Raw genomic sequence first — 26,871 nt, forward strand, 5'->3', positions numbered from 1 at the left:
TAGTAGAGTGTGCAGGTTTGTCTTACCTCATTTGAAGTCATGACTTTGTTTGTCAGCTGCGGCTGTCGCTTTAAGATCGTGCACATACTCGCACGCGCACCATGAACGAGCCTGACACGGATGCTGCAGTTACGCTTTGGGCCAGAGGTGGCAGTCGTGAGGAAAAAAAAAAAAGTGACAAACTGCACAAAGATCCTTTAACTCTTTGACTGCCAAAAACGTTAAATAACGTTTAGTAAAATCCTATGGAGGAGTGCCAAAGACGCTAAAAGACGTTTGTTTCAAAACAGAGGCGAAACTAACCATTTTCTATTGTTGATTACTCAGAAACGGAATAAGGTAGAAACAAACTTTTTATTCTGTTGAAAGATGAGAGTCCAATCTTTAATTTGATAGTATGTGTGTTTCCATAGTCCAAACACATAATTTTCTGTGGACCTTGAAAGATCAGTCAAAATGCTTAAATCGGCTGGCACTGGCGACATCCCTTTTCTGAAAACGTCTGGCAGTCAAAGAGTTAAGTATCATTGGATGGTATCGGCAGAATCCACGAGTACTCGATAAGCGTAAAATAAGGGTGTAGTATCGTGCTCGCCCATCGATAATTGCTATTGTCACCATCTGAAGAATTTGACCGCGTCAAGCTACAACTAGCAATACTTGCTTCAATTTTGTTCAATATCTATTATGAGAATAAAAGTTTGCTCAACTGAACAATGTTTGCTCTCGAGGAGATTCCCCCCTCAGCATGTACCGTAAATGGAATCCATAACGGCACACATATGCCGCTCGTTTTCCTGCGCCCGATTGTGAATAATTGCTGTCTTTGCTAATTCTGTAATCAGCAGCGCAAGTACACCAGGCTTTGGCTACAGCCGGCGTGCGTATCACACGTCCGCAGGTGCTCTCTCATTTCCAGCTTTTTTATTGCTTTCAGCGCTAAAATGGAAAAAGCTATTAATCACACTGGATTTATTATTTTTTTTTTTTACCCTTCTACCGCCATTTTCATATGGATATGTTCAAGAGCAGGGAAAAAAGGTGTGTAAAAAGGTGAGCTGTATGTACCTGACAGCCCCTCATACAATTTTTTTTTAACTCAATGCGCCCAGTTTGCATGAAATTAAAAAGCTAAAAGAAATAATAAAAATCCTGCCAATTTCCATTTTCACAGAGCTTCGACCCCGAGATGCTTCTTTCCTCATCACTTTTTTTTTTTTTTGCAGTGCATTTTTTTGCATAATTAACCGGATGGCGGTTATTTTTAGGGTAAAGTGGCGTCGGCCCTGCCGCTTGCGACCGCACAGCCCGCAAACCTTGTGAATATGCAAATGAGGTGTTCACATCCTCGCAAGTGGGAAGACTCCGGCATCCTCGGCGTTAGGCGCTTACATGATGAACACGAGGATCTGATACTGAAAATCCAAATGAATAGGATTGTCTCGGACTTGAATCCTGCTGACGACTAGCTCCGCCCCCTTGGAACTGTTTGTTAAAAGATCAATATGTTTTGGGTAAGCAATGAAAAGGACAAGATGACATGGAAATTGTGACATGATAAATGAATGCCAAATCTGACCCCTGACCTCAACTACATCAGCCCCTTTCGATCTACTTCTTCACAATCAATAGTTTTTTGCTCACTTGTCATAATAATGTACTAGGATGATAGATGTTTCATGACAAGTTACTTAGATTCAACCTTGAACTTTACTTATAATAAACCTTTTTTTGGATGCTTGGTTAAAAAAAAAAAAAAAACCTTCTTTAGTTGGTGCAATGAAATCATTAATTTGGTCATTCAATGACTAAAAGATGCAGCCATATTTCTATTAGTTTAAAAAAAATCCACTTAAATATGATTTCTTGTGCATTTGATTGTACATTTAGAACAGATATTAAATTTGCGATTAATCATGAGATTAATTGATTAATTGATTTAGAATTACACCCCTAACTTACACCCCTAATTTTTAAATTAAAATGCCAATATTGACAAGTTCTTAACCCCTAGGCGTTATTGTGACCATTTTTTGGCTTTTTGTCGGTTCTGACCAAGCCATTTCAAAATAAAATACTGCCCACGGTTTGAAAAAAACATTTCCATCATAACTGTAAGATGTAATGGAAAAAGTTGTATCGGCGCATCCCTGTTGCCATCTGATGCTTCCGGGTCGAAGCCAAACTGGTTCGGTCCATTTCACTGGGCTTTGACGTTCAGTTTTTCGGACGCTGAGCAGGTGCAGGGGGGAGGCGGTCCTCCCGTCCTTTTGATTCCCGCCTCACGTCGGCGCCTCCCGCGAGTGCCTCGCAGCGGGGCCGGCTTCCTCTCATTTGGCACAAGCGGGCGACGGGGGCCCTTCAAGAGTGTGTCGCTTCCATTTGGGCTGATCAAACGCTTCGTTTTGCCAGCGAGGCTTGCGCGGCGCGTGTCGCTATCAAAGACGAAGCGGCGAGCGGGTTGCAGTGAAACAGACAGAGCCCTCACCTTCGCTTAATCAAAGCAGCTGCCACAAGGGATGAGAAAAAGTTCTTCCACTCTTGGACTCCCCCACCTGTATCTTTGTCGCACGCACACACATACGGTCTCCTTGTCAGATTAGACTCGGCACTTTGACACGAGGCTCGTAATCAGCTTAAAGGATAATAGCGCCATTATTGAGTTTTTTGCTTTCTCTCCACCGGCCACTCATCTCACCGTGGGCCAACCTTTAACGTCACTCTCAGCAAATTCAAATCAGCAGCTTTTCGCACTTGTTCCCGAGTGCGGCGGTTTAATATAGTGCCGCCTGTTTGATGGAGGTTGGCTTGCCGTTATGATGTTGGCGCTGATATATCAAGTGCTAGATCAGGGGACCTACTGCGGATCTTTCCTTCATCTGTTGTGGCTTTCTGACTGGAAAAAAATATTGGATTTTGAATGACTTCATTGGTTTTTGAAATATAATTTTAAATTTGGAGGCTACGATGGTCTTGTAATATTATAATACCAGTATTTTTATTTATTTTTTTGTGGCTGCCAGACCCCATGTAGCTATGTAAGTAAATAAAATAATGTTTAATGGTAACTCATTAAATGCCAAGAACGACTTAAGAAGTCATTAGAATGAAAACATTCAATGCCAAGGCCGAGTTATGTCGTTTTTTTTTTTTAACTCATTCAAACCCAAAAACGTGTAAACACATTTCTTTAATACTTTGTCCTTCACTCCCAAAAATGTATTTTCATGTTTGTTTTGTGGAAAACACTACTTCACCTTTATATTTTTACGCAGGATCGTGAGTGATCGGTGGTAACAATGAATACACAGAGACTGATTTACTGTGCTAGAATAATTGTGCCTTTTATTCCCCGTAAACAGCAATCTACACTTGGACTGTGCTAGAATATCGTGCCTTTTATTCCCCGTAAACAGCGATCTACACTTGGACTGTGCTAGAATAATCGTACATTTTATTCCCCGCAAACAGTAATCAACACCTGTGCTGTGCTAGAATAATTGTACCTTTTGTTCCCCGCAAACAGCAATCAACACACCTCACTTTGCTAAAATAATGGTGCCTTTTATTCCTCGTAAAGAGTAACCAATGCACTACAACGTTAAGCAGCATAATATGATCATCATCAGCGCTTACCTTGACACTAGACCGGGGAGCCCACGGTCCGGGTAGAACGAGCTGCAAAGCGGCTGGGCAATCGTACGTCTTCCACAGCTGACTGTGCCCGGACCGTGTGCCGCTCCGTCTTTTATTCTTGAACAAAAAGTTGTGAGCGTGAGAAACCGGGCTGTCCAAGACTGTAGTATAAACAAGGCATTCACTCCCAGGCTGATTCCGCCCTTTATTTACAAATTGTTGGGCACCTGGATTCATACAACAGTTCAGGACAACAACATATCCTTCTATAAGAGGTTACATGAGGACATATCAAACCATGGTGATTTTCCCTTCAATGTTTTTTATGTTTTTTAATGCAAGAGCATACATAAGGCTTTGACGCAGCTTCTGACATGAAGAGGTGGCTTAAAGCAATGGTAGTTATTACAAAAAAAAAACGGCCAGCAGGTGGCAGCAGAGTATAAGAGATCAGCCAGGGCCATGTTGCAACAAGCTCTTTTTGTCAACGCTTTCACCAGAAATGTAAATATCGATGAAACTTGGCTATATTCTAATGCTAATTGCTGCAAAAACGAAACTGATACAAATATACTTTTTTTCCTGATAAAATAAGGGAGTCTAATGACTGGTAGTGTATGAGGAGGAGTTAATATGGGTCTAATGAGCTTCCCCTTTAAATTGCACGCAGTTGAGGAGTGGTAACGAGCCAAACCACCAGCCAAACCGGGTAGCGGTTTGCCATCTTAGATCGAAAAGTATACTCTACATGCAGCCGCCTCCTCAGTAAGTAACAGAAATATTACACGTTCTTCGCAGGGGATAAAGAATATCTATCCAGATTGCGTTCTCATCTGTCTTTGTGTTTAAATATCCCTTTCTTAAAGGGTTATACCGCCGTGACACCGATACTATTCATTAGCCATCTATTGTGTTGCCAATTATGTGTTAGCATTAAGATAGCAGACTTTAACTCATTCACTGCCATTGACGGCTATTGACGTCAAAAATTCATTTGAACTATTTCTATTAGTTTTACTCCCCCCCCCACACACACACACACACTTTTGTTAACAAGAGCATGACAACCTAGAATTTTTTTATTGTACATTTAGAACGGATATAAAATTTGTCATTAATCGTGAGTTAACTATTGAAGTCATGCGATTAATTACAATAAAAAAAATATAATCATCTGACGACCCTAATTTTTTATAATCTTTCCTATTCTCTTTTTTTTTTTATTAGGGGCATCAGGCGATTACATTTTTTTTAATTGTAATTAATCGCATGACTTCACTAGTTAACTCAAGATTAATCACAAATTTTATATCTGTTTAAATGTACAGTAAAAAAAAATCTAGGTTTTCATTCAAGTGGACAAAAAATGTGAAACTACTAGAAATAGTTCAAATGAATTTTTGACGTCTATAGCCGTCAATGGCAGTGAATGAGTTAAGGCAAAATTCTGTTGTTGGTGCATGTTTGCGCCTTTGCAGGGGGGCGGGGGGGGGGGGGGTGAACGAGGAATCTAATCGTGATCATAATTGCACATTTACTCGGATCAAGTCAATCACTTAATGAAATCTTAAAGATAATATGGGCACTCAGAGCTTGTCCTTTCATTTAATTAACATTGATTGTTTGAGTGCACGTAAATCTACAAATGAAATGCCGCCACGCGGTCGCACGACATTTTCCTTTAAAGATGAGGAGTTTGGCACGAGGCTCGGGTTGATAATATTGATGGAAAAAGTTTTCCGCTACGGTTTCTCCATAAGGTGGCCCGGCCCGGCGCTGGCTAGTGGGAGTTCTCAGCATGAACAACCTGCAGTGGTCAGATAACACTAGGGCCGTGTAGATTAGACGAGGTGGAGCTAACGCTTCTTCCCGAGGACGTTCAGGTGATTTAATACTTCCCGTCTTAATCCCCCACACACACACACACACGCATTGGCGAGAAAAAGTCCCCTGACTTTCTTTGCATGCTTTGGAACTTCCAAAGTCTCCTTGTTGTTTGATTTTGCAAGTACAGCAAATGACATAATGAACCCATGATAGCATTCTTTGGCATTTCTTTGGCTTTGTGAGTGGAATTTTACTGGTGACCCAGTGGTGACCCAGGGCAAATCAGGACACTTAGGTAAGTTGCTATGTTACTCATATGTTCCCTTGAAAACTGTATAACCATAGGATAAGAGCCGACCTCATTTGTCCCGGTGCGATCTACGGTACGGGCCGCATTTTTGCGGAAAAATCTGGGGATTTTCTAAGGATGGAGAGTAATATGTGCTGCTTTCAGCAGTCCCATAATTAATGAATTAATTAATGTTTGTGCATTTTCTGTACTGCCAATTTTAGAGTATGTAATATTTTTCAATAAATGAGTGGAATTTAAAATGTTTGAAGTAATCCAATTGATCGGTGCAGCGTCTGCAGTGATGCGGACGCTGTATCGGTCCGTTGTGGTGAAGAAGGAGCTGAGCCGAAAGGCAAAGCTCTCGATTTACCGGTCGATCTACGTTCCTACCCTCACCTATGGTCACGAGCTGTGGGTCGTGACCGAAAGAACAAGATCCCGGATACAAGCGGCCGAAATGAGTTTCCTCCGCAGGGTAGCCGGGCTCTCCCTTAGAGATAGGGTGAGAAGCTCGGTCATCCGAGAGGGACTCAGCGTCGAGTCGCTGCTCCTCCACGTTGAGAGGAACCAGTTGAGGTGGCTCGGGCATCTGGTTCGGATGCCTCCTGGACGCCTCCCTGGGGAGGTGTTCCGGGGCATGTCCTACCGGCAGGAGGCCCCGGGGACGACCCAGGACACGCTGGAGAGACTATGTCTCTCGGCTGTCCAGGGAACGCCTTGGGGTCCCGTCGGATGTGCTGGCTGAAGTGGCTGGGGAGAGGGAAGTCTGGGCTTCCCTGCTAAAGCTGCTGCCCCCGCGACCCGACCCCGGATAAGCGGAAGAAGGCGGACGGACGGACAATTGATCGTCAATAAATGAATCAATTATTTAAATAATCGTTAGTCGCTCCACTAGCCATGTGTGTGAAAGGAAAGTCAGATGGTCAGAACTGACGCCTCCATATTACAATGTGAATGTTATCAGAACGCCTTAATTGCTTGTTTATTTTTGTCGTCTGCGAATAATGCAGCAATAATTGAGGCACACCTTCAATTTGAGGAAGGATATTGAACAAGTAAGAAGTTAATGAGATCATTAAAAATAATAGTATCACACCGCTATGGTACCGTAATCACTTCACTGGTTGGTTGCGGTTTGAGCAAACAAACCACGCTGTGGCGGTCCTCCAGAGGGAGCGGCATTTCATTTTGAGGTTAACTCTTTGACTGCCAGACGTTTTCAGAAAAGGGATGCCGTGGGTGCCAGCCGATTTTAAGCATTTTGCCTGATCTTTCAAGGTCCATAGAAAATTATGTGTTTGGACTATGGAAACACACATACTGCCAAAACAAGATTGGACTCTCATCATCCATCAGAAAAAAAAAAGTTTGTTTCTACCTTATTCCGTTTTTGAGTAATCAACAATAGAAAATGGTTAGTTTCACCTGTTTTAAAAAAAAACGTCTTTTAACGTCTTTGGCACACCTCCATAGGATTTTACGAAACGTTATTTAACGTTTTTGGCAGTCAAAGAGTTAATCTGGAACGCGATCAAACACACACACGACCCGATTGACACGGCGAGAGAGTTGCCAAAAAGAAGAGAAGGCAACCATTTGGTGTTATGCGGAGTGAAGCGCGATCCGGCCTAATTAAAGCTTGTCGGGAATTAAACAACGAGATGCAGTTGTAGGACAAGACGTGCTTGGCCACTGTTTCCTTTCAAGCAGTCTGCCAAATTGTCAGCCAAATCCTCCGAGTCTATTTCCACATTGTAAGCTGGTCGGCTGCCACATGTGTAGTGGAAATTTTTAACGACGAGCCGCCTTGTACTTTAATCTCCCCTCACAAATTGACGTCGTGTGGAATACGAGTTCTTCTTTCCCGCGTGACGTCACTGAGCGTGAAAAGAATCGTGGCGGAAAAGGCGAACGATGACAAAAAAAAATGCAAATTAATGTGATCGTTTCCGTGTTGTTCCCTGAGTCCTAATGATTAATGGGACAAGCCTGGCTTGGAGATGGAGAACTTCCTTGACGAAGCACATTAATAACAAGGCTGCTTTACATTCTCACCCCTGCTTCATCCTCCTATCAGCGGAAGTGCAGGAAGCCTAATAAAAAATGCTGCTAAAAACACTGAAAAAAAAAAAAAAAACATGCAAATGGATTAGAAAGCTACGTTTTGTTAAATACAGAGGCAGATGTCCCATTTCACATTGGCAACGCACATCAATAATCTTGGCTGCCCTACATTCTTTTCACCTTGCTATCAATTCTTAAAAACAAAAAACAATAATGTATGTATATATTGCACACACACACACACATATATATATATATATATATATATGCACTTTATTTTAATTGTAATAATGTAATAATGTCATTTTAATTGTAATTAATCATACTTTTCATACTCTTGTTAACATAAAAGTGGGGAAAAATGTTAAACTAATAGAAATATGACTACATATTTTAGTCATTGATTCAGTAATTTTATAATAATTAATATAATTGAGATAAAAACATTTAAAAGATATATATACTGTTAAAAAAAAATGAGTATGATATTGATTTGTATTGAGGTCATTTTTTTCTGCCACTAGATGGCATAATTGCATTTGTAAGGCATTGGTGAGAGTTCAGTGCATTTTTCTTTTTATATTAAGAGCTATCTAATATTTAACATGATGCACTCAATCGTTTAAATCAAAACCGATTTTCCGACTCAACGTTGTGTGTCTGTGAAAGGAAACACAAATATTTGTATGTGAAGAGATGGACGAGTGTTGTAAGAAGTACAGTAAATGGACAGATGACTATTCTTAGCAATAGGGATAAAGCAGCGGTCATTTGTTGTAAAAACGGTGGCCGGTTAGCCCGGCCCGCGCTGCACTCAGCCGGGATCAACAAAATTTGTAACGGCTTGAAGCCAAGAGCAAAGTGCTGTGGTGAGTGTTCCAAAATGGCAAAGTGGAGCTGGGGGAACAATTGACGGCGTGACGGCTCATCTCCAGCTGAACTGCTTTGGGCTTCCATTCAGGGACACCGGGCGAAGGAGGAGGTAACTCTCCGGGGAAATGTTGGTGCTCCGGGCTGCTGCACGGATGAGTGTGTGAAGGACATAAGCATTAAAGCTTAGAACACGCCAGTGTGCGTAGGAAGCATTGTTGCTGTTCCAATAAAAAAACGTGTCCAAAAAATACACAGGAAAGCTGCCATTTTAGTTTGTGCTGGCCATTTCGTGATCATTTTTGGTCTTTTATCTGAGATACTAATCCAAGATTTTGAGTTTTTGTCATTGTGATTTTCCAAAAATATTTTAGAAATAAAAAAAAAATAAAATAAAAATTATTGGGGAAAAAAAGTTGAACTTTATAGTCTGCAAAAGCAATGCAGCAGAACACGGATTTTTTATTTATTTATTTTTTTACTGATTTAATAATAAATGATACAGTGTGTGCTTTTCTGCACAGAGTGTAACAAGGTGGTCCAAATCAATACCAGTACCAAAAAAAAATACTTTTTTCGCTGGGCTTGAATGCTCTCGCCTTCAAAATGTCAGGAGCAAAATAACCACTCCGGTTTGATTTTAGCCCGTAGACTTTTTTCTTAACAAACCCGATGCCTCGTGAGGTTTACGCGCGGGAATTAAACATCATTCAGCTCAACCTATCAGCGTCTCAAATAAAGTTGAACTTTGATTTTTCTCACAGTCGGGCTTAATTCGCCTCTCACAAAAAAAAGCCCGGCTGCTTATCTTGTGTTTGTTTTTAATCCGACAACAGATCTACCTTCATATCGGCGAGCTTTCAGCGCTGAACTTCTTCACTTCCTTTAATCATGTGAACAGACTTCAATGCACTCTGAAAGCCTCTTTATGCACTCGAGCAAGAAACAGCCGCCGCAGTCTTTTTTTTTTTATATGAAGATAAAACGCTGCCTGAAAGCCAATATGTGAGAATAAAACTCTCCCAAGTAAAGCGCCAAACTTAAAGCCTCTGCGGATTTGCAGATGTGATGCCGTCAAATGTAAAAAAAATAAAATAAAAAATCTTTTCATTTCACATTCTCTTAGTTACAGTATTAGTTTTGGAGTGGGAAATTCATTTTTTTCCTCCCCTCCAGACCCGGATGACTTTTGAAAATTTAACACTGGTTATTAAACCAGCACATCTTTTCTGGCATTTTGTTCATAAATGTGGCAGTAGAGTGAACCCCTTCTAAATCATGATTCACCATTCGCAAATTTTTCAGTGAAACTTTATTTATATGGGAGTGAATTGTATATGTGCTATAGAGTGACCTTATAATTTTTTTTTTTTAAAAACACTAAACCTTGTGTATTTAGCTTCCTGCTGACAAAAAAATACAAAACGCTTGTTATAGTCTTTAAGCAATGGATTTTTGAACAAAAAAAATGAAGCAACACATGTAGACGGACAATACAGCACGTGCATGTGTATTTTCTTTATCCCCTGTGAAGAAAGGGCCTCTTTTGTGATTAAGGGCTATATAAACTTGACTGCAGTTTACAATCTGATAATATTCTTAGATTGTATCTTCATGGCTATTATACTGCCCCCTGGTGGCCAAGTCCCACACACCAAAAAAAAAGCTGATTTGAAAGATTGCTTCACTTTTTAGGCCTTTTTGAACAGTTTAGCCCTATTTTTAATAGTCATTTTTGCCGTATTGCATTTTTTTATTTATTATTTACCCTCAGTATTTTAGTTCTCGTCTGTCTAACCGCCACTTTGCATTCCCTCGCGTCTTTACAAGTGCTCCGCTGTATTCATGCGTCTGATTTATTTATCCACAATAGTCTTTGTTCCGTTTGTTTTGTTCCGAGCTCCCTTGTTTTCGCTGATGGTATACATGCCTTGTCAGGCCTTCAGCTCCGACCTGCCAAAAAACGAGACGTCGACATCCCGCAAGACATTAGCTTTCCTTTTTGGGCCGGCGTATCTAATCCGTCGTCACATCCAGACACGGCAGCCAACGTCACAGCCAGTAAACACGCACAGAAAATGTCCTGCAGGTCCCAAAAATCATTCCTCTTATAGGAAGTGAAAATAGGGCAAAAATATCGAGCAAACAAAAAAACGCTGACGTCTGTCCTACATCTTGAATCGTAGCCGCTGGGTTAGAATCACACAAGTATAAAAAAATAATAATAATAATAATTTCCCATGGCTCACCTGTTTTCTGGGTTCGGTCATGTGACGTTCGCAAGTAGACACTGTGATGTAATTTTCAATTCGAAGGCAAGTGGCAGTAAAAGACAAAATGGCCGACTCATGAAATAGATTAAAACGGGTGGATTTTTATTTTAATATTCAATAAGCACAATAAATCAGATTCCCGAGTTTAAATGAGTTTATAGAACATATAAAGGATTTTTTTGGGCTTTGTAATTTTTAACATTTTTATTTAAATGTAATATTCCAACTATTATTCTTTGCAAAATTGCAAATTTATTCTCATGAATTCACAACATATTTTAACAATTTTAGAACTTTATTTTTGTTTATTTCAACATTTTTTTTCTCATAAATCTACAACTGTATTCTGGTAATATTTCATCTTAATCCTCTTAAAATCATTTGACTTTTTCCACACAAAAAGTTACACCAACCCCCCAAACGTCTCACGCCGTCGCCAAACAATTTCCGAGGAACAGAAACCGAAAAGACTTTTCTTGTAGCGACATCCCGCAAAGGTGATGACTTTTCAAAATGGAAGATTAGGGTCCCCTCCCCGTTCTGCTCAGCTTTCAGTGCAGCCTTTGCTGTCTCAGCTTGGCAAACTTTGATCAGCGCAAGTCTGCCATCCTTTAGTCAGACAAGGTCAGGCGACCCAGAAGTGATGTCTAAAAACGTCGCCGAGCTTGTCGGCGAATACTCGAGCTTCAAAGTGATCCGAGTCAAACAACAGCCTCGTTTATGGGAAGGAGCAGAGCGCTGTTCATTCGAGTGTCCCCGGGTTGTCAAAAGCTTCCCCCAGTAGACAATAACCCAACTCGGCTCGTATGCAAATCTGTAGTCCACTGTGACTTAGAGCGGCAAGCGGTGCCTTCTTGTGCGACGGCTTACGTCCTTGCTGCTGATGATAAGCGTCTGAAAAGGATGTGTTGAAAAAAAAATATAGAATGGCTGGATGGATTCATAGATATATATATTTTACAGTCTGTGAAGGATGACTAATAATACTGCAGTTTACTCAAGAGCTGTGACCGTCCAGCTCCGTGTATATCCGTTTCTGCATTATACTGCCCCCAGGTGGCCAAGCTGCACACTACAGAAGGAGCCAATGTCCATTGAAATGAGGCAAAAAATTAAATCACCTAAAAAGCTTAATACTCATATTTGTGAGTAGTTTTACAAAATGTGCAATTCTTGCTCATGAATATATTAGAATTATTATTAATAACCTGAACAGGGTTTCAGGGTGAATTTAAGTGGTACATTTTTGATTAGGAATAAGGGGTGGGACTAGATAAGTCATTTTATGAACAGAATCTTGTTTGTTTTTTTGTGTTAGTTTGTTTTATTGAATACTGTTAGAACAATGATGTCATAGCTAAAAATATATATAATTATGTTGTGTATGCACAATCGTTTACATATACTGTATATGTATACGTGTATTTCTTTTCTTTTTATTTTTTTTAGCTCTTTGACTGTCAAAAACATTAAATAACGTTTAGTAATATCCTATGGAGGAGTGCCAAAGACGTTAAAAGACGTTTTTTTTCAAAACAGAGGTGAAACTAACCATTTTCTATTGTTGATTACTGAAAAACGGAATAAGGTAGAAACAAACTTTTTTTCCTGATGAAAGATGAGAGTCCAATCTTTAATTTGGTAGTATGTGTGTTTCCATAGTCCAAACACATCATTTTCTGTGGACCTTGAAAGATCAGTCAAAAATGCTTAAATCGGCTGGCACCCACGGCATCCCTTTTCTGAAAACGTCTGGCAGTTAAAGAGTTAATGGGCATAAAGTCAAAGTGGTTGTTCATCAATCATGTAGAAATTTTAAGAAAAGATCATTTAAAAAAAATAAAAATAGAATAAGTCTATGTTATTGTAAACATTTTTAATTTTGACACATACCACAAACATGATAAAAAAAAACACTTTTACTACATTGTCACATTACGTGAAAATGTCATTATTTTACAAGAATATGACGTACCTAAGAAAAATATACAGACCCCCCTCCCAACTTTTTTAATCGGCCGCACATGGAAGCCTTCCTGCTGATCGACTTGTGTCCTCCCCGCTGCTAATAAGCGCCTGAGCGCCTCCTGCTCTGATTGGGAAAGCGACGGGCCCGCTGTGGCCCCGGTGGCCTCTGAAGCCAATCGTCTTTGCTTCCCTCCAGGGGTTAACCATTTAAATGACCTGATCGATTTCTAATCAAGAAAGACCAGCAGGCTTTCTGGCTTTGCTACAAATCTTCGCTACAAGGAGGGGGAGGGGGGGGGGGGGCTTGTTAAGAGGAAAAGGGCACTTCTATTATTATTTGAGTATTTCTAGGGATCACTTTGCCTTGTATTACAACCTCCTCGTGGTATGTTGATTGCGCCATATCTTTACTGGGAATCTGTCAACTAAATGTAGATATATATATAGCATTTATGAAAGTCCTAACGTCCTGGTGGAAGATCCTGTTTAAGTGCAGAGGGCGAAATGAAAAGACCAGGCGCTGTGGGAGCTGGCATCGGAGAAAATACGGACCCAATAAAAGCCATGCAACCTATTTTTCAGCCTTTTGTCAAGTGACACCGCCGAAAATGCAAAATCCCACTAACCATCCCACTAATGGTTAGTGGGATGAGAAAAAAAATACCCAACTGGTTAACATGTAGCAGTTTTTTAGTAATCCTACAAAAGAAAAAAATTACAAACAAAAGCAATTAACCGCAAAAAGGACAGTTATGAAAAAAATAAAGTAAAATAAGGAAATTATTAATCCAAATAAGCAAAATTATCTGCCAATAGAACAAGAAAATTTTACTTCAATTTACCTGCAAAATTTTGAAAAATAAGAAAAATTAAAAATTAAATAATACAATAAAAAAATCTAGTTTTTCATACTCTTGTTAACAAAAGTGGAAAAAATAATTTAACTAATAGAAATAGTTCGAATTAATTTTTGACGTCTATAGCCGTCGATGGCAGTGAATGAGTTAAGTCAAAATAACTTGTCAGAGCAAAATAAGCAAATTAGGTTAAATTCAAGAGATTATATCTGGGATTTCAGTTTTTGCAGTGTGATAGAATCTTCTCATACTCATCCTTGTGTGTGTGTGTGTTTCCATGTAGCCTTAACTAAATGTCCTTTTGTTTGCATTTTAGGTAGATGATTAAACGCGCGGATAACCCGTGAGCCGCTGACCTTATTGAGTCGACGTGGGAGCGGAACGAGCTGCATGAACCTCATTAGCCCGACCATATCAAGCAGAGAGCCGGCCATTTCTCGAATTTGATAAAGGACGTTCGAGATGTGAAAAATCGAGAAGCTGAGCGCCGAACTGTTTAAAAAATCATCCCCTGCTATTTTGATCCTCGGCGCACTCAATGTTCCCCCAACTGACTCCCAGCCGTGACAGCATGACGCGCCCCAAACTCAGGAAGTTGAAGACGTTGGCTGTGTTGTTGTGCATCGTGACCTTCACCACCTTCCTCTTCAGCTACACCTTGCGGGAGCCGTCCAGCTTCTTCTTTAAGTACGCCTTCCGCTTGGCCGCCGCCCCCAAGGGCCCGTGCGCCTGTCCGCAGTGCATGACCGAGGCGGATGACCACCTTTGGTTCACGGAGCGTTTCAACCAATCAGTCCACCCGCTCTTGACCAGGGATAACAGCGCCCTATCGGACGAAACCTTCAAATGGTGGCAGGTACGGTGCCTGGTGTTTTCATCCATTTGTGTTCAGTGGTGATTTCGGGTCTCCAGTTCGGGTTCGAGGGTGGCCAGGAGCGGCCAGTCAATCAAACAGGTCACATATAGACAACCGCTCACACTCAGGTTCACACTTTTAGACAATTTGGAGATGGCAAGGTCCAATGTTGTATTTGCTTATTTTGGGCTCACAGCATATTTCAATAACACAAACACAACCCATGAATTTTGTTATCATTCTAAAACTAATAAAAATGTTGCACTTTTTTTTTTTATTCCAAATTGAAGATGCATTTGAATGACATCCAGGTAATTTAATCAAATTTTGTTTTCTGTATTTTACAAGTGAAGACTATTGAGTCCAAACCTTTACAAGGTTTAGAATTTTTTTTTATATATATTAATAAAGTCTCCTCTTGTAATTATAAAATGACATCTTTGTTTTTATAAAATACTAGATTTTTAGCTTTAGCAAAAATGTGGATAATTTTAAAGAAATACAGTACCTATATGTGCAAATCGAGCATTTTTTTCCCCTTTAAAATACATTGCAATATAATATTCATCTAATTTGTAGTTTCTGGTCATAAAACGGGCACAACAGGACAGCTAATACTGATATCAGCAGCCGTCGCGAGTATCCGATACCTTGAAAAAAAAAAGCTGGTCATTGACCTGATACCAAAACCTGGGATGGGTACTCGCTCATCCCAAGTAAAATTACAACTTTATTTTCATAAAATATGAGACTTTTAGCTTTAACATTTCCACAAGATTCAAACTTTATTCTGTTAAAGTTAACATTTCCCCCTTTAACAATATGCTAATTACTTTTAGCAGGGTTAGGGTTAGGGTTAGCAGAAAGGAGGCCTTTATTTTTAGTTTAGACTGAACAAAAGGGACTTATGGAGAAATACAGACAAAAACCTGGGCAAATAAATAAAAAATAAAAACGGATGCTCACAACATTGTGGAGTGGCCACGTGTTGGCATCGACTGAAATACGATCTGTTTCCAAATTATGTAAGATTATCTTTAAATCTGGGATCTTGTAAAATGCCGTATATTTAACTCCATCCAAGTGCCTGTTGTGTTTTGCTGCTGTTTTGGTTAGCAACAGAAGAACTCATCTCAACTGCATACAGGAGGCGAAGCTGATTGAATATCAGTTGGTTAGCCTTGGTGGAGGTTATTGTGTGTCACTTTAGTCAACATATGGATTTAGTTTGTTTTCCAAGCAACGGTACTTTTTCCTAATAAATTTAAATCAGCCCAGCACCTAATTTAGTTCGTTTTCACAAAATTCACGACATGCAACCATCCTACCACGTTTATCGCGTAGGCAGCCGAGCACATCTTCTATGCCGCGTTCACCTCACACCGTGTCCAATTAGAGGCCAGAGTAGAGAAAATAAGAGCGCAGGGTTGCCTCCTGTCACAAGTGATTTGAGCAAACGCCTCTCAGACGAGGCCTCATGAAGCAAATGTCACGCGTGTCAGCAGCTGACTGCCAATGATGTCAAGGGCGTGACCTGTGCATGAGCCTTTGCTATTTTGTTTATAATGCATGTCAAAGCTAAATGGATAGGAAAGTACACTATATTCCCCAGTTAAGCCTTTATACTCCTGTTTCATTTTAGTTATGTTGAAAGCCCGTTTGAACGGTTGCTAACTAAAACAGCAGCATCTACTGGAGTGTCTAACCAGTTTCAAATGAATTAAACTGTCAACATAGCATGTTGTAAACGAGTTTCTGTATTAACTCATTCACTGTCATAAATTAATTTTAAAAAAGATTATTAAAAATTAGGGGTGACAGGCGATTACATTTCTCAATTGTAATTAATCGCATGACTTCCCTAGTTAACTCACGATTAATCACAAATTTTATGTCTGTCCTAAATGTAAAATAAAAAATTATAGGTTTTCATACTCTTGTTAACAAAAGTGGAAAAAAATGTTTAACTAATAGAAATAGTTCAAATGAATTGTTGACGTTTATAGCCGTCAATGGCAGTGAATGAATAAAAAAAAAAAAAAAAAGATTATTAAAAATTCGGGGCGTCAGGCGATTAAAATTTGTAATCATAATTAATCGCATGACTTCACTAGTTAACTCACGATTAATCACAAATTTTATGTCTGTCCTAAATGTAAAATAAAAAATTATAGGTTTTCATACTCTTGTTAACAAAAGTGGAAAAAAATGTTTAACTAATAGAAATAGTTCAAATGAATTTTTGACGTTTATAGCCGTCAATGGCAGTGAATGAATAAAAAAAAAAAAGATTATTAAAAATTCGGGGCGTCAGGCGATTAAAATTTATAATCATAATTAATCGCATGACTTCACTAGTTAACTCACGATTAATCACAAATTTTATGTCTGTCCTAAATGTAAAATAAAAAATTATAGGTTTTCATACTCTTGTTAACAAAAGTGGAAAAAAATGTTTAACTAATAGAAATAGTTCAAATGAATTTTTGACGTTTATAGCCGTCAATGGCAGTGAATGAATAAAAAAAAAAAAGATTATTAAAAATTCGGGGCGTCAGGCGATTAAAATTTGTAATCATAATTAATCGCATGACTTCACTAGTTAACTCACGATTAATCACAAATTTTATGTCTGTCCTAAATGTAAAACAAAAAAGTATATGTTTTCATACTCTTGTTAACAAAAGTGGTAGAAATAGTTCAAATGAATTTTTGACGTTTATAGCCGTCAATGGCAGTGAATGAATAAAAAAAAAAAAAGATTATTAAAAATTCAGGGCGTCAGGCGATTAAAATTTGTAATCATAATTAATCGCATGACTTCACTAGTTAACTCACGATTAATCACAAATTTTATGTCTGTCCTAAATGTAAAATAAAAAATTATAGGTTTTCATACTCTTGTTAACAAAAGTGGAAAAAAATGTTTAACTAATAGAAAAATTTCAAATTGATTTTTGACGTTTATAGCCGTCAATGGCAGTGAATGAATAAAAAAAAAAAAAAAGTATTAAAAATTCGGGGCGTCAGGCGATTAAAATTTGTAATCATAATTAATCGCATGACTTCACTTGTTAACTCACGATTAATCACAAATTTTATGTCTGTCCTAAATGTAAAACAAAAAAGTATATGTTTTCATACTCTTGTTAACAAAAGTGGTACAAATAGTTCAAATGAATTTTTGACGTTTATAGCCGTCAATGGCAGTGAATGAATAAAAAAAAAAAAAAGATTATTAAAAATTCGGGGCGTCAGGCGATTAAAATTTGTAATCATAATTAATCGCATGACTTCACTAGTTAACTCACGATTAATCACAAATTTTATGTCTGTCCTAAATGTAAAATAAAAAATTATAGGTTTTCATACTCTTGTTAACAAAAGTGGAAAAAAATGTTTAACTAATAGAAATAGTTCAAATGAATTTTTGACGTTTATAGCCGTCAATGGCAGTGAATGAATAAAAAAAAAAAAGATTATTAAAAATTCGGGGCGTCAGGCGATTAAAATTTATAATCATAATTAATCGCATGACTTCACTAGTTAACTCACGATTAATCACAAATTTTATGTCTGTCCTAAATGTAAAATAAAAAATTATAGGTTTTCATACTCTTGTTAACAAAAGTGGAAAAAAATGTTTAACTAATAGAAATAGTTCAAATGAATTTTTGACGTTTATAGCCGTCAATGGCAGTGAATGAATAAAAAAAAAAAAGATTATTAAAAATTCGGGGCGTCAGGCGATTAAAATTTGTAATCATAATTAATCGCATGACTTCACTAGTTAACTCACGATTAATCACAAATTTTATGTCTGTCCTAAATGTAAAACAAAAAAGTATATGTTTTCATACTCTTGTTAACAAAAGTGGTAGAAATAGTTCAAATGAATTTTTGACGTTTATAGCCGTCAATGGCAGTGAATGAATAAAAAAAAAAAAAGATTATTAAAAATTCAGGGCGTCAGGCGATTAAAATTTGTAATCATAATTAATCGCATGACTTCACTAGTTAACTCACGATTAATCACAAATTTTATGTCTGTCCTAAATGTAAAATAAAAAATTATAGGTTTTCATACTCTTGTTAACAAAAGTGGAAAAAAATGTTTAACTAATAGAAATAGTTCAAATGAATTTTTGACGTTTATAGCCGTCAATGGCAGTGAATGAATAAAAAAAAAAAAGATTATTAAAAATTCGGGGCGTCAGGCGATTAAAATTTGTAATCATAATTAATCGCATGACTTCACTAGTTAACTCACGATTAATCACAAATTTTATGTCTGTCCTAAATGTAAAATAAAAAAGTATATGTTTTCATACTCTTGTTAACAAAAGTGGTAGAAATAGTTCAAATGAATTTTTGACGTTTATAGCCGTCAATGGCAGTGAATGAATAAAAAAAAAAAAGAGTATTAAAAATACGGGGCGTCAGGCGATTAAAATTTGTAATCATAATTAATCGCATGACTTCACTAGTTAACTCACGATTAATCACAAATTTTATGTCTGTCCTAAATGTAAAATAAAAAATTATAGGTTTTCATACTCTTGTTAACAAAAGTGGAAAAAAATGTTTAACTAATAGAAATAGTTCAAATGAATTTTTGACGTTTATAGCCGTCAATGGCAGTGAATGAATAAAAAAAAAAAAAGATTATTAAAAATTCAGGGCGTCAGGCGATTAAAATTTGTAATCATAATTAATCGCATGACTTCACTAGTTAACTCACGATTAATCACAAATTTTATGTCTGTCCTAAATGTAAAATAAAAAATTATAGGTTTTCATACTCTTGTTAACAAAAGTGGAAAAAAATGTTTAACTAATAGAAATAGTTCAAATGAATTTTTGACGTTTATAGCCGTCAATGGCAGTGAATGAATAAAAAAAAAAAAAAGTATTAAAAATTCGGGGCGTCAGGCGATTAAAATTTGTAATCATAATTAATCGCATGACTTCACTAGTTAACTCACGATTAATCACAAATTTTATGTCTGTCCTAAATGTAAAATAAAAAATTATAGGTTTTCATACTCTTGTTAACAAAAGTGGAAAAAAATGTTTAACTAATAGAAATAGTTCAAATGAATTTTTGACGTTTATAGCCGTCAATGGCAGTGAATGAATAAAAAAAAAAAAGTATTAAAAATTCGGGGCGTCAGGCGATTAAAATTTGTAATCATAATTAATCGCATGACTTCACTAGTTAACTCACGATTAATCACAAATTTTATGTCTGTCCTAAATGTAAAATAAAAAATTATAGGTTTTCATACTCTTGTTAACAAAAGTGGAAAAAAATGTTTAACTAATAGAAAAATTTCAAATTAATTTTTGACGTTTATAGCCGTCAATGGCAGTGAATGAATAAAAAAAAAAAAAAAGATTATTAAAAATTCGGGGCGTCAGGCGATTAAAATTTGTAATCATAATTAATCGCATGACTTCACTTGTTAACTCACGATTAATCACAAATTTTATGTCTGTCCTAAATGTAAAATAAAAAATTATAGGTTTTCATACTCTTGTTAACAAAAGTGGAAAAAAATGTTTAACTAATAGAAATAGTTCAAACTAATTTTTGACGTTTATAGCCGTCAATGGCAGTGAATGAATAATAAAAAAAAAAGATTATTAAAAATTCGGGGCGTCAGGCGATTAAAATTTGTAATCATAATTAATCGCATGACTTCGCTAGTTAACTCACGATTAATCACAAATTTTATGTCTGTCCTAAATGTAAAATAAAAAAGTATATGTTTTCATACTCTTGTTAACAAAAGTGGTAGAAATAGTTCAAATGAATTTTTGACGTTTATAGCCGTCAATGGCAGTGAATGAATAAAAAAAAGAAAAGAAAAGATTATTAGAAATTCAGGGCGTCAGGCGATTAAAATTTGTAATCATAATTAATCACATGACTTCGCTAGTTAACTCACGATTGATCACAAATGTTATATCTGTTCTAAATGTTAGCTAAACTAACAGAAATAGTTCAAATGAATTTTAACGTTTATAGCCGTCAATGGCAGTGAATGAGTTAAAAAGGATGTCACATTATTGGAGTTGTAGTAGATTCTGAGGTGGTCGCTCCACAATGTTGTGTGCACGTTCATCTTGCTAGAAGCTACTGTGTGTGACTTATTTGGGAACATGGCAGTTTAAGTCTTGTGATTCAAAACCATTTAAATCCAACAGTCACCTCATTAGAGCGCACAAAATTATTTATCGGGAGAAAATAAATTCCGGTAAGCTCAGAATGAGTTGTCCAACGGGAAAAGTCTCGTCCTGCTTCCTGCCTGCTTGGCACAAAAAGCAGTGCGCACACACGCATGCTGCATTTATTTTATCTGCTGCCTCAGCGAGTGGAAAGCCACCAGAAGACAACCAGCCCCTCCCCCCCCTCCTCTTCCTCCCCCTCCACCCCCTGAGGACATGTCAGTAATGTGTTGGCCTCCTGAAGCTCCTTTGCCCTTGTTCAATCGCTTCCGCTTAAATTTAGCCCGCAGCCAAAGCGCACGCTCTGAGGTCGCTGTTTTGTGTGCTACCACCACCCCCCCCCCCCCCCCAACCAGGGGCTGCAGTTGGAGAAGCATCCGGCCAACTTCAGCGAGGTGGTGGAAGAGCTTTTCCAAGTCATTCCGGACGACGCGCTCTACGCTGACGCCGGGCCCGAGCGCTGCCGGACCTGCGCCGTTGTGGGCAACTCTGGGAACCTGAAGGGGTCCCAGTATGGAGGCCTCATCGACTCCAATGATTTCATTTTAAGGTCAGCAAGTCTTGTAAATCTGCCGTTATACTCGATGGAGATTGTATTCATACAGTATGCGTTTATGTCCCTTCCAAAAGTATTGGGACGGAAAGGTCAATTCTTTTGTTTTTGTTGTATACTGAGGGACTTTTTGTTGTATACTGAGGGACAAGTTCCAAATTCCAGCTTTGATTTCATGGTGTACCTCGACGTGTGCTGCTCAAGTGAGCAAAAGTATCGGAACAGACATTATTAAATTACCTTAATATTAATTAATAATGTTTAATATTTGCGACCCTGACTTCTCCAGACTGTTGCATTCTGAATTTATATGAATGGAAGAAACTTTCAATGAACTCATTCAGTGCCATTGACGGCTATAGACGTCAAAAATTCATTTGAACTATTTCTATTAGTTTAAAAAAAAAAATCTACTTTTGCTAACAGTATCAAAAAACCTAGAATTTTTTTTTTGTAAATTTAGAACAGATGTAAAATTCGTGATTAATCATTAGTTAGGTCATGTGATTAATTACAATAAAAAATGTGAATCGCCTGACGGGCCTAATTTAAAAAAAAATATATATATTAAAAATAAGGGCCGTTTAATCGTAATTAATTGCATGATGATTTTATATCTGTTATAAAAATTATAGGTTTTCATAAAAAAATTATAATCACCTTTTGCCCCTAATTTTTAATAATCTTTTTTTTTTTAAATGAATTTATGGCAGTGAATGAGTTAATTGTACAAGAACAATAATGTTATCAAAGTCATTCTAGACATAAATATTAACTTTTTACTGCTGAAAATGCCTCAATGATTCAAGTGTCTCTTTAAATGACCCCAAAAATATATATAATTAGGGGTGGGTGGATCAATATCGGACTGATATCCGGCCTTATTTCAAGGTATTGGCGCTCTGTTACCAGTATCGAACTAGAAATTTAGAGATTAGAAGAATAAAAAAAAATCCATTAATTTCATGCAAATTTAAAGAAAATTTTTATATTGGTATCTATAGGTATTTATTTTTCGGGGGCAAAATGTTACGTTTTTCAAAAGTCCTAGTGGTATCGGTACTTGGTATCGGTGACTACTCAAGGGTTGACTACTTATGTACTAATATTACACATTCGGCTACTTAAAATCAATTTTTTTCGGTATTGAGTCAAAAGGTCACACGGAGCAGCAACACAACAAGCCGTGTAACAATGGAAATACATAACAGCAAATGCTTCATCCATAAATATATTTGTTCTAAATACAGATAAAAAGCAAATCATTTTTTGGGGTAGTTGTGTGCACATCCATCAGCAGTGTCTTGTGTTGCTATTTGCTGGCCTGAATAGAGGATCAGTCGAAAGCTTATATTGGCGAGCATGATGTAAGCCGGTGCAAATAATTTGATTAAGATGGATCTTTAAGCCAGCATAGCAAAAGGTTTTTCGGTGCGTCGCATTTGTTTGTTGTTTAAAAATGGCTTTAGGAGCTCAACTCTTGAAAAACGAATGACACCCTTTTCCCAAAGGAATATCGGACTGCTGAGACGCTAACAGAGATTGATCACGCAAGGTGATGCGTCAAAGTCTCGGCTGCGATGGCGTCTGCTCATTTAGTAAGGGAGTAAGACTTGTCTATAGCTCCGGAACCTGACTTTTGGATTCAAGTTTGTGAAAACGCATTTAAAATGACAAAACACACAAATTCACAACTTATCCAATATAAAATTATTCACAGAACATACATTACTCAATATATGATGAAGAAAATGGGACTCTCAGACTCCGACATTTGTCTCCAATGCTTACAAAACACTACAGACACTTATGTTCATGCTTTATGGTTATGTACTCCGGTTATGTATTTCTGGACTAAAGTCTTAGAAAAACTTTCCGCTATTTTGGACTGTAGGATACCTTTATCTCCAAACTTGTGTTTGCTAGGTGACCTAACAACAACTGACTTACCACATAAACAATTTCAATCTACACTTGTAGCCCTTACTGTCGCAAAAAAAAACAATTCTTGTTAACTGGAAAAATAAACAAACTCTGAATATCGACCAATGGTCTAACCTCCTCATAAATCACATTTTAATGGACAAAATATCTGCCTCAAATAAAAACCAAATATCAAAATTTATAGAAACATGGTCTACGTATATAGAATTTTTTAACCTAATTCTGGTTACTTAATTCTGTCTGTTAGCGAGAGCCACCACATCGTGATAACTTACATTGATGTTTCTGCATTTGGCAATTTATTATTATATTATATTATTAGTATGGGATTTTTTTTAATGGGCTTTAGGTGAACTGATGAATACACACACGCTCGCACGCACGCACGCACACACACACGCACATACACATACACATACTCACCCACATACAAAAAAAAATATATATATATATATATATGTGTGTATATGTATATATATATGTATATATATTTAAAACAAAAAAAATATTAATTTTTTTAATTTGTTTTTTAAAAAAAAAAAAAAAGTAAGGGTGATGCTATTCTATTCTTTTTTTTTTATGTCTCACCTTTGATCGTCTTGTGGGGAAAGGCAAAGAAAATATGGCGAGCCACCACATATTCATGGATAGGCATTTGCAGATTTGCCTATTGGCGGCATTTAGTGGCATCTTGGTGCCAAGCAACTGTATTGAATTGAAAGGAGAGGGAAAAAAAGTGCTTCGGCGCCATCACGTGGCATCATAAAAACCTTTGAATTAACATATACACCGTATGTGTCTGTATATATGTGTGTGTTTATATACTGTATATATATTAGGGATGTTTAAAAAAATCGATTCGGCAATATATCGTGATATTACAGCACGCGATTCTCGAATCGATTTCGATATGAGGCCGAATCGATTTTTAAACATCCATTTATTATGGGAGTATTCAACAAAACGTCTTACTTAGGGTTAAGGTTCGCACGTCAAGCATGGAAGAATGTTATATTAATGGAACATTAAGCCTTAATATTTTATTTCAATTTGAAACAGATTGCAACAGATTGTTTGTTAAATAAAGTGGCTCGCAGTTATAAGCCTAAAGTTTTAGATAAATAAATACATTTTCGTACAAATCTTACAGTGTACGTGTACAAGTTTACGGATTAGTATTTTCTAAATTTGGGTTTTAAAAAAAATCGCAATAATCAATTTATAGATTTGTATCGGGATTAATCGGTATCGAATCGAATCGTGACCTATGAATCGTGATACGAATTGAATCGGCAGGTACTAAGCAATTCACACCCCTAATATATATATATATATATATATATATATGTGTGTGTGAACATCATTCTTTTTGCAGACTGCAGTGTCATGTTGTCCCTAAGCAGTTCCACATCACATTTTTTATTTTATTTTGAAGCACCGCTTAGTCAGTGTTGTGCTCCTCCGGCAACACCATGACATCATCACTGTCTTGAGCATGATTTCACCTTTGACCCTCGCACTGGCGCGAACCTTTTTTGCATCCGGGCATTTACAGAGTTTCTTTTTTTAATGTCGCCATTATAAATAAATAAACACAAAAGCGCAGATCCTTTACGAGACGCATAAAAATCAAAAGTTTCTATTAAACCCTGAAGTCTTTTATGCATCGTGATCCGACGTCTCGGCTCGTCTAATAAAAATGCGCTCGGCGCTCCTCTGGGGGGTTAGTCAGCCAGAAGCGCGTAAGCATTTGGAGATGTTAACCTTAAGAAAAAGGAGTAGCGGCAATCGGCGTGTGAAATGAGACAGTCGTGAAATACCGCTGACCTTTAAAGTGTTACTTGCTTATTACATGCTACGTGAGCACACACTGCACCCCAAGCGCAAGGGCAACATTTTCAGGATACTGTGAGAAATATCTGGATACATAAACATGTCAAGGTTGTTTACATCGACTGGGTGACATAAAAACATATTGAAATTAGTGGTTGGCTCAAAAAAAGGCATTTTGACTGTTGACATGAGAACGATAACGTTTTTTTTTTTATGTCAACTAATAAATACAATGCAATTATGTTTTATTCATTTTAAAATGTTGTTTATTCCCAAAAAAGTCAAAGCTGGATAATTTAAACTTTAATTTTGCATTAGTATTTATTTATTTATTAAACAAAATTGCTAAAATAATAAAACAAAATATTTTAATAACAATAGTATTAATAAATATTATTAGGTATATGCAAGAGCACCTTTTTTCAGACCGATACCAGTCACCGATACCAAGTACTTTTTTTTTTTAATTCCCTTAAAAAATCAAAAAAAGTTGGCAGATAAATTAGCTGTCAACTTGTTTAATAAATAAATAAAAAGTTGGCAGATAAATTAGCTGTCAACTTTTATTTTATTTTAAATTTCTAGTTTCTTATCACCGTTTCAAGAACCGATTCCTCAAAATGAGGCCTTGTATTAGCTTGAAACTTGTTATTGGTATTCGCCCATCAGTAATAATAATAATAAAGATAATAATAACTATGATTATTATTATTAATTAAAATATTTGATGATGACGATGATAATGATGTTGATAATTATTATTATTATTATTATTATTATAAATATGTAACAATAACATATCACAAATAAATTATATTATGATTGCGCTGGAGCAGTTGATAAAAATTAATTAATTTATTCAGTAGTCATTGGTCAAACACAAAACTAAAATAACAAAATAACTCAAACTCAAAATTGGATGCATTGTAGGAAAAAAATGTAAGTTAAATAAATTAACAGTTGCATTTTTATATTACATTAAGTACTGTACTTTCATCACTTGCACATACAATAAAGACAGTTAAAAAATATTATATTCAATTTATATGACAGATGTAATACACATTTTTAAACAATAATGAAAATAAAATATGCCATTATAGGAGAAAATTACCCATCTAAATTGGAATATACTTGCAAATCGTTTCCAACCTTTTTTCAATGGTTGCATGTTATTTTATTAGGGACACCCGAAAACTCGAATCCGATTCAGTCCAAGAATTTAAATAAATAAAATCGCATAACAAATGGAAGCAAAACGAACTGTGTAAAAATGCAATTTGTATATCAGAGTGCTATTATAATATCATGAAAAATAAGTGTGCATCCCACACTGGTGCGAAGTCCCCTGTTTACAAAGATAAAAATACTCCATTTTGATTCCCACTGTCTAATAGGTGTTAATTAACAATTGGCATGAAGTAACACTAGGACTCTTGCATGAATGTTACAAATGAACATGACAGTTATTGTGACTTTACTGTTATGATGCAACAGTAGAATATTGGATAAATGTAAAAAGTGCCCCAAAAAATTGATTGTGGTAACTATGTAATATATTTCTTGCTAGCGGCTGCATTTTATTATCTAATCTTTTCCAACACAGGTTGAAACTCGATGCCTTTTGCCAAAAGAGGCCCGTTAGAGTCTGACAGGTTTGGGTGGAA

General features: G+C 36.8%; 1 protein-coding gene across 1 annotated transcript in view; it reads left to right on the forward strand.

The window, feature by feature from the left end:
* Positions 1–26,871, forward strand: part of LOC144037306 (CMP-N-acetylneuraminate-beta-galactosamide-alpha-2,3-sialyltransferase 1-like) — a 42,566-nt gene that overhangs the window by 8,159 nt on the left and 7,536 nt on the right. Inside the window, exons 2-3 of the mRNA XM_077548682.1 lie at positions 14,104–14,643; positions 21,231–21,424. Coding sequence (XP_077404808.1) covers positions 14,326–14,643; positions 21,231–21,424 — 512 coding nt within the window. The 5' untranslated portion in view covers positions 14,104–14,325. The remainder of the gene's footprint in view (positions 1–14,103; positions 14,644–21,230; positions 21,425–26,871) is intronic.

Source organism: Vanacampus margaritifer, chromosome 17 (genome assembly GCF_051991255.1).
Source record: "Vanacampus margaritifer isolate UIUO_Vmar chromosome 17, RoL_Vmar_1.0, whole genome shotgun sequence".
In the NCBI taxonomy this organism is placed as follows: Eukaryota; Metazoa; Chordata; class Actinopteri; order Syngnathiformes; family Syngnathidae; genus Vanacampus; species Vanacampus margaritifer.